The sequence below is a fragment of the Myotis daubentonii genome, chromosome 11, assembly GCF_963259705.1.
Source record: "Myotis daubentonii chromosome 11, mMyoDau2.1, whole genome shotgun sequence".
Classification (NCBI taxonomy): Eukaryota; Metazoa; Chordata; class Mammalia; order Chiroptera; family Vespertilionidae; genus Myotis; species Myotis daubentonii.
This window is the reverse complement of record NC_081850.1, coordinates 43666280-43674322: the sequence shown is the minus strand read 5'-3', so window position 1 is coordinate 43674322 and position 8043 is coordinate 43666280. Positions and strand designations below refer to the sequence as shown.

The 8043-nt window shown below is 59.6% G+C and overlaps 1 protein-coding gene across 1 annotated transcript; it reads right to left on the bottom strand.

Annotated features, from left to right (window-relative positions):
* Positions 1 to 537: 537 nt before the first annotated feature.
* On the bottom strand, positions 538 to 3138 carry FOXB2 (forkhead box B2). Its single transcript, XM_059658761.1, has one exon. The coding sequence runs from the start codon at positions 3085 to 3087 to the stop codon at positions 1789 to 1791; it is 1299 nt and encodes a 432-aa protein (XP_059514744.1). The 5' UTR covers positions 3088 to 3138; the 3' UTR covers positions 538 to 1788.
* Positions 3139 to 8043: the final 4905 nt, after the last annotated feature.

Sequence of the window (8043 nt, the reverse complement as noted above, 5' to 3'; positions counted from 1 at the left end):
GCCCCGCAGATTTAAGGGGGCGCCGCTGGGTACCCACCAAATGGGCTTGCCCTCAGGACCTCAGAAAAGGGAAAAGGGTTTGGGGTGGTGGTGATGGTGTATTGATGTGAACCTCGTGTAGGAACAACAACAAAATCACTGTTACCGTGTGTGTGTGTGTGTGTGTGTGTGTGTGTGTGTGTGTGTGTGTGTGTGTGTGTCTAACTCAGTTCTGGCCCCGAGGAGGACTTGAGCTCAGTTGGGAAACCAGCATGGTAAGCGAGAACGGGTAGCAGAGGAGATAAATGCGCCACTGATAAAAGGAGTAGTGGAGCAAGGGTGTCCCTACTGGTGGCCGGCCTGTGAACTCACCCCTCTGCAGCTCTGATGGTAAGAATTCACGGGGGAGGAGAGGGTTTGCCAAGTCCTCTGTCTGCGCAGGAGGCACGCAAGCCGCGGCCTGGTTTCTGGAGAAGCGGAACACCATCACACCGGCACGGGCAGATCCAGAGAGAAGCTTTAATGGAGAACACCGCGTACAACACAGGCAGACATGAACTTGTCACAAAGTCACAACCCGAATGCGGCGTGGACACAAACCAGAGTGACTGAGAGGCAAAGAGCTGCTGCCTCCTCCCTACCCGCCCCCCTTCGTTCCCAAAAGTTTGTTGCAAGTAAAGTGCTATTACTGGGGCTCAAAAAGAGGGAAAGAGCAGCAGCAGCGAGCCAAGTTTCGTTCCCACGCACAAGGACAGCAGCGTGCAAAGGTGACCAGGTCGCAAGCGCCAGGAAACGCTCCTGTAAGCCCGAAAGAGCAAAACTGCTGGGTGATGAGGCAGGTTTTCCTTGCACTGCTGAGTTAGGGGACAAAACCTCGTGGCGATGCAAGTAATTTTTTCTCTTTAAAATCCCAATGGAACAGACCGTGAGAATTCGCATTATTTGGGGAGCTCCTTAATGATTTCATCCGATTGATACACCAACGAATTGCAGGCAGAAAGTCGCCTTTTATTGTCTCTTTGGTTGTGTTTCTCGAACTTTATGTTTGGAATCCTGGGCTTTGCTCTGTAAACCGCTACTATTCTCTTTTGTGCAAACTAATTGCTTTCCGTGTTCCTCCTACCCTTCTCGACCCCGGGTCAGAGCCAAGAAACGTAACTGTTTCTCGAAATCCTCCATGGTGTTCCCACTGCACCCTAAAGCGACTTTATTCATAATACCGTCTCCTGGCCCATTTCCCTGACCAGGAAAATAACGGCACCAAACGCTCCCCTGTCTTCCTTCTTAAATAAATCGAGATATCCTTCGTGAACAGCAGTTTCGTCTCAAACGCGCCAAGAGCGGCAGCTGCCCTGCAGGAGACCAGCGGAGAGCAACTCGGTGGCTGAGGTCTGTCTCAGCGTCACTCTCTGTTGCATTTCTCCCCTTGATGTTTAGATCCCACAGCTTCTGGTCCCGCAGAAATAAGAATCGAAATCCATTTCCAATTCACCTGCTAAAGGAGGATTCCCCAAACGCCTTCATTTCCCTCCCCCCATAACTTATTGATTTATAATATTAATTACAATAGAAACTCTTACCTGAAAACTGGCTTTCATGAATCTGATTGTACAACATAGTATACACACTGACACCAGAAGTGTTACATTTACTCAGACCACATTCGGGTTTGTTCGTTTGTTTCAATATCTTTCCCGCCAAGGCTGGGGCTCAGCCGGGCCTGGCCAGGGCACCCTCTCCCCCTCCCGCGGTCGGGGACCAGCGGTTCCTCTCTGTCTTCATTTCGTCTCTCTCCGCTCGCTGGGTGCCTTACGAGTGCACCAGCACCGAGTGCAGGGAGCCACCCTTGCCCTCGGCCGCACTCACGGAGGTGGGCTCCAGCAGTGAGGCGGCGGGCGAGGCCGAGGCCGAGGCCGCGGGGCACACGGTGGACGGTGCCGGTGCTGGCTGTGCGGCCGCGGGGACAGTGAGCGTGGGCGGCAGCGCAGCCACGGGCGGCAGCGCGGGAGTCGGCTTTATAGGCACCGGCACCGCCGGCAGGCTCTGGCTAGCCGAGTGGCACAGGGCCTTGACCGGCACCCCGAAGGCCCCGTAATCCGGGCCTACAGGCACTCCCGCGGCTGCAGCGGCGGCGGCCGCCGCGGCCACCGAATCCATGACACCGACGTGCGGCCACACGGAGCTGACGACGTTGCCGAGCTGGCCTGGCACAGGGTAACCCAGGTGGTGCATGACCGAGGCCAATGGCAGCCCGCCGGCCTGCAGCACGCCCTTGTAGTCCCGGCCGATGATGTTCTCGATGGCGAACGGGTGCTTGAAGCCCGACGTGGACGCGGCGGCGGCGGCGGCGGCCGCGGCGGCCGAGCCCAGCCCGTAGGGCGGGAACTGCGACAGGCGGCCCACGCTCCCCACTGCCGCCGCCGCCGCCGCCGCTGCGGCCGCCGCCACGGCCGCGGCCTCCTGCATCTTGCCGGGGTGCGACGGCTGCTGAGGCTGGGACTGCTGGGACGGCTGCTGTGGCTGCTGCGACGGGAGGTGCGGCGGCGGCTGCGGAGCCGGGGGCGGCTGCTGGTGGAAATAATGCACCATGTGCGGCGGCGGCGGGGGCGGCGGCGGCGGGGGCGGGTGGTGGTGGTGGTGATGGTGGGCGGCAGCATGGTGGTGGTGGTGGTGGTGCGGGTGGTGGGAGTGATGGGGGTGCAGGTGCCCTCCGGGCCCGGCGCCTGGCGCGCCCTTGGTGCTTCCCGCGTGCAGGTGAGTGTGGTCCGCGCGCAGCACCTTGAAGCGCTTGCGGCGCCGCAGGAAGCTGCCGTTCTCGAACATGTCGCCGCAGTCGGGGTGCAGCGCCCAGAAACTGCCCTTGCCGGGCTGGTCGGGCCGCCGCGGGATCTTGATGAAGCAGTCGTTGAAGGAGAGGTTGTGGCGCAGGCTGTTCTGCCAGCGCTGCGTGTGCTCGCGGTAGTAGGGGAAGCGCTCCATGATGAACTTGTAGATGTCGCTCAGAGGCAGCATCTTCTCCGCCGAGTGTTGGATGGCCATGGCGGTCAGCGAGATGTACGAGTAGGGCGGCTTCTGGTCGCTGTACGAACTCTTCCCCGGCCGAGGCATCGCCCCTGGCGCCTCCACCGCCCACCGGCTCCGCAGCCGGCTCCCGGGGCCTGGCTGTCTCCACTACTCCTCACTGCGCCCGCCCAGCCCCGCCACTCCACCCTCTTCCCCCTAAGACCCTCCCGCCGTTTATCTCCCGCCTTCTCTCAGCTGCCTGGGATTTCCGCGCTCTGCCTCTTGGGCCAACTTAGCTCTGGATGCTCACAACTTCTGGCCCCGACGGCCGCCGACCCGAGCGCACAGGCGCGGGCGGGGCGCGCCAGCTTCACCGCCACCCTCGCGGCGTCTTCCCTGGGATGGCCAGAGACTGAGCTGCGGAGCAGGCGTTGGAAGAGTGGGGAGGGGCCGTGTTCTCTTCCGGTCTCCTTGCTTTTTCTTGGTCCGAGGGAAGCGGAGGTCAAGTGGGCTGGGAGGAAGGACCGGACAGTCAGGACTCTGGCCGTTTAAATCCGAAATGACACTCGCTGTCCAGGAGGCGGGGGAAGGCTGCTCCCTGCCCCGCCACTTAGTCCACCCTGGAGTTCTGTGTTCCTGGATAGGAGAAGCAAGGTAAGGAGAAGGAAGCCCGGCTCCGGGCAGCCTGCGTCAGTCACCTTTTCCTCCAGCAGCTCGCGGCGGAGCCGGGGACAGAGCTGTGGGCGGTCGCTGGCGGGGAAAAGTTTGGTGGCTTCTGCAGGCGCGGAGCATGCAGGCTTTGAGGAGGGGCGGGGGCGCGGGGCGCGAACCGCGGGCTGGAGGGGGTGTCTGCGAATGTTGGGGGGATGCGAGACCCCCGAGGCCGGCTCAGCGGTCCGCGCCGCCGCTGCCGCCGCTCTCCCGGGCGGGTCTTCAGCTGGAGAGCCGGCGGCGGCTGTGGCTGCGACGCGCTCTCCTGGCTGCGTTTTGTAATGGTCCCCGAGACGCCGAGACCCCCGCAGCTCACGCTTCGAGATTATCACATGACCGAGGCTGAGGGACTCCGCGCCGCCGCCGCGTCTCTCGCAGAAGAAGGGGCAAGAAGGCGCGGTGCCTCGCCCCCGCCCCCTCCTCCGTCCAGGTTCGGGCGCCCCCACCCTCCGCATTCACCACCCGCTCGCAGCACCCAGCCGCCGCCGAGTGGGGCGGGGAGCGCAGGCTGTTGGCTGGGAAGGGCGCAGCCCCGGGTGCGGTCCCCGCTGCCGCACCCCATCCGGGTCGCGACGCTAGACAGAGGGGCACTAGACCCTACTTTTCCTCTTCTCTCCTGCATCTTCAGCCTCCCCCCCTCCCCCCCCCCTTTCACTCTTCCCACCTACCAGCTCTGATTCTCTCTCCTTACATTACCTTTCTCCTCGACTAGCTAGCCACTCTGGGCCAAGTTCGGAGAATCGTGACCTCAAAGCCTGTTCTCTGCAAAAAATCCCAGTGCCTGGAGGGATGGAGGGGAAAATTCATGGGGAGGAGAGCCAGGGACAGCTTCGTCAAATGCTAACTTCATCACAACTTTACTGCGCACCAACTGTATATCTGGCCCGTGGATGGCGCCTGGTACAGCTCTCTGCGCTCCAGGACCGCGGTGTAGAGAGAGAGTTGACAGAGACCAGGAAATTACTTTATACCTTTATAGGTATAGAGGATTGGTGGATGGAGGCTCCACCGCGCTTCTCAAGAGTGGGTGGATGGGACAGGGTGAGGCATTTCCCTAGGGTGGTGACATCTGAGCTGGGGCCAGAAGGAGGAGTTGGGATTACTGTGATCCCATCACCTGGGTGTGCAGGAACCAAGTCTTTGCCATTCTTAGCACATGGAGGGAAGGGAGGTGATTAAAATCAAATGGGAGGTCAAAACGATGAATCCACAGGGCCTGGCGTGACCTGTGAGGGAAAGGTGGATGAGCCGAAGCGCTGAGGTCCTGGTGCTTGTTGGGGTCGGGAACAGGTTCCTGCTCGCAGTAAGCCCAGCAGTGCAACCCAGCTGAAGGCAGGGAGAACCCCAAGTTATATTCTGATTTTGGCTGCCGATGCCCTTGGGCTGGGAGGAAAAGCAGAGTTTTGGGGGGAAAAAACACACCCTCTTCCGGTCTTTGGGCCTCAGTTTCATTATTTGTAAAATGAGATGTCTGGAGCTGGAAATTTCGCGGGCCCCTTCCAGTTCCGCCAGTGGAGGAGAAAAGAGCTACATGTGGTAGGGACTGCGGCTCGCTCTGTTTTTAATTCCTTCTTTTCCATGTCTAAGTCTGGAAGCAGAAGGCGCCTGGCCCAGGCTGCTTGGGAGATTGCCCCTTACCCTCCGACCTTGGTGACACCAGGTCCGTGTTTTCAGCTTCTGACTTTGGTTGAGCTGCCCCAGGGAAGGACCACGAACCCGGCTGTCTGCCCATCGGGTTGTAGGGGTTCAGTGAGCGGGGCAGATGCATAATTTTCATCTTTAGTCGGGAACTGGCTTTCTGTCTAGTGCTACTAGGCCAGCAGCCGCTTTAGAATAGGTAAAGACAGTTTAAGTGTGCAAGAGGGCCCCGGGGGAACAGGGCAGCCTCCTGCTTGCCCCCAGCGAAGGAGACCCGTTCAGAGTTGGATGCTTTCGCTGTCACTCCAGACAGAGGCAGTTCCTTCCGCCAATGGAGGCTTTTTTTCTCTCTCTCTCTTTTTTTTTGGAATTTCTGGCCGGCCGAGGCAGTTTCAGGAGCTGAGCAGCAGCCGGCCTCCCGGCCTCGGGATGCCACGGAGGAATTCCCAAGACGCCTACGGTTACAGGGACAGCTCGAGCCCGCGGGGGCCGGGGCCCCCTTCTCCCTTGACAGACGTGGTGTGAGAACAGCCCTGTCCAAGCTGAGCCGGCAAAGGCAGCTTACGAAAGTATCTAGTCCGCGGGCTTCCAGAAAAGCAATACTCCTCCTTGGGAGGTGTCAGGTGCATTCCCGTCGGGCAAGTGGACCCGTTGGTGTCTGGGGACAGAGCGAGAGAAGGGCCCTTCAAAGGCGCGTGGGGTAAGCCTGACGCTCACCACCTGGACACTAGAAAGCTGAAAACCGGCGCTCACTGGTGGGCTCATTACACCTACAGACCCGGCCGCCACCCCCTCGGCCTCGGAGCCTGGGGACGCGAGCCGCGTGGCCAGCCTGGGGTCTCGGCGAGCCACCGCACAACTCGGATCCCAAACAGAACCGTGACGATAGAGCGAAGTGCCCAATCCTCATGTTTCTGCGCTCCGGGTGCTCCCGGACCCTGGCGCCCCAACCCGCCCGGCGGTCCTACTTGCAGAGGAGAGCGCCGGACCCAAAGGGCGGACGCCTGTCCATTTTGGAGAGGGGCCGGCCGCCCGGGAGTATTCTGGGGGAATCCCGGCGTGGCACAGGGGGGCGCGCTCGGCCCTCCTCTCTCCTTCTCTCAGGGCTGATTTAATTCCGGCAAGTTTTGCAGGCGCGCAGCAGCCCCAGCGGGGGAGGGTTTGTGCGCGCCGCAGCTGCCTACAGACCTCTGTTCAAGAAAAACAGATCATGTAACCTCCCTGGCACCGACCAGTCGGTTTCAGGTTTCGGCGTGTAATTTAAACACACACACACACACACACACACACACACACACACACACACACACACTACACTACACTATCCAAATATTGGCTGGCGCGGAGGCCGCTGGCAGGCAACTCCTTGCCCCGGGTTTAGTATAATTATCTGAGGCGTATTTGGTTTACCCCTAGGCAATTGTTGGCGACGCTTTGCCAGGAAGAGAGGTTCCATGCAAGGCTTTATTGCGTTTAATTGGCTCTACGGAGGGGAGTAAAATTTGCTCGGAAAAGATGTGGAACTTTAGGAAAGGCTATTTATTCATTCCCTTTCCTCTATCCTCCCAGCCCCGGGAAGGTCCCACGCACTGCTCAGCCGGGATCCGAGCCAGACAGTCCCAAAGCTTCCGCGAAAGGAAGAGCGCTGGTCTCCGTCGGATCTGGGACGTCTTTCAGGACTAGGAAGAAGGTAAAGGTTCATGCGCACATCTCGATTTTCATGGGTTCTCTCTTTACCCACTGACCTCTGATGCGAGGGTTAGTTACCTCTGGGACTCTCCCAAGCGCTTTTACGTCGTCCCATCCAGCCTGTCGCCTGACTCGCAACTGACTCCTCCGCCCACACTTCCTCCAGACCCAACCCCTATGGCGGGTGGGAGGAGGCCCGCCTGGGATCTGGACACGAGGTTTCTAGCCCTAGCCCAGGCATCACTGGCGGGATGACCCTGGAGGTGTTGTTTCCTCGCTCTGTGCTTTATTCTCTTCCCCGGAAATATGCAGGAGACATAACTGCGCCTTCAAAGTCCCCGCGCTCCAAGGAGCTGAGGTTTGAGGTTGTGGTCCCCACGATCTCAGGGGCCCCTGGGCGCTTGGTGCAGGGAGCTCACGTCCCGTGCAGCCCGGGCTGCTGTGGGGCAGCAGCGCCGCCCTGCCAGCACTCACAGTGTCCCGGGAAACCGTGGTCTCTAGCGTCGCCACCAGGCCCAGCATCCTCGTCAAGTGCACTCCTCCCCCAGCGTTTGCCCCCCGGTCCATATCCCACGCCTAGCCCAGCAGGCACGGGGGACACAGGTGTTCGCTCCGGCCCTGTTTGTATTTGTGCGCAGAGGCCTGATTTGCCTTTCCGGAATTTCGTCGACTCCCCACGGATGGAAGGCAGAAGCGAGAACGCTGAGCCGGGCGGGTATTTATTTCCTAGAGAAAAAAAGCACTGGCCTTGAATTTATTAGATAAGACTCAAGACCCAGTTTCGCCACCTACTGGCTGCGTGACTGCCTCCTCTCTGGGCCTCAGTTTCCTATTCCGTAAAATGGCCATAACACTGTTACCTTACGTTGTGATTATGAGGAGTGAGAGAGAATATTTTTTTTTTTATCTAGCAAACCTTTATTGAGAGCCTACTGTGTGCCTACTGTGTGCCCGGTGTGAGAAAGAGCTTGAGGTGCACTGTAAAGCATGATGAACACGTTAGATGCTATTATTATTTTTTCT

Bases quoted from the DNA above. Each gene is read 5' to 3' on its own strand.
- FOXB2 (XM_059658761.1), bottom strand. From the start codon at position 3,087: ATGCCTCGGCCGGGGAAGAGTTCGTACAGCGACCAGAAGCCGCCCTAC.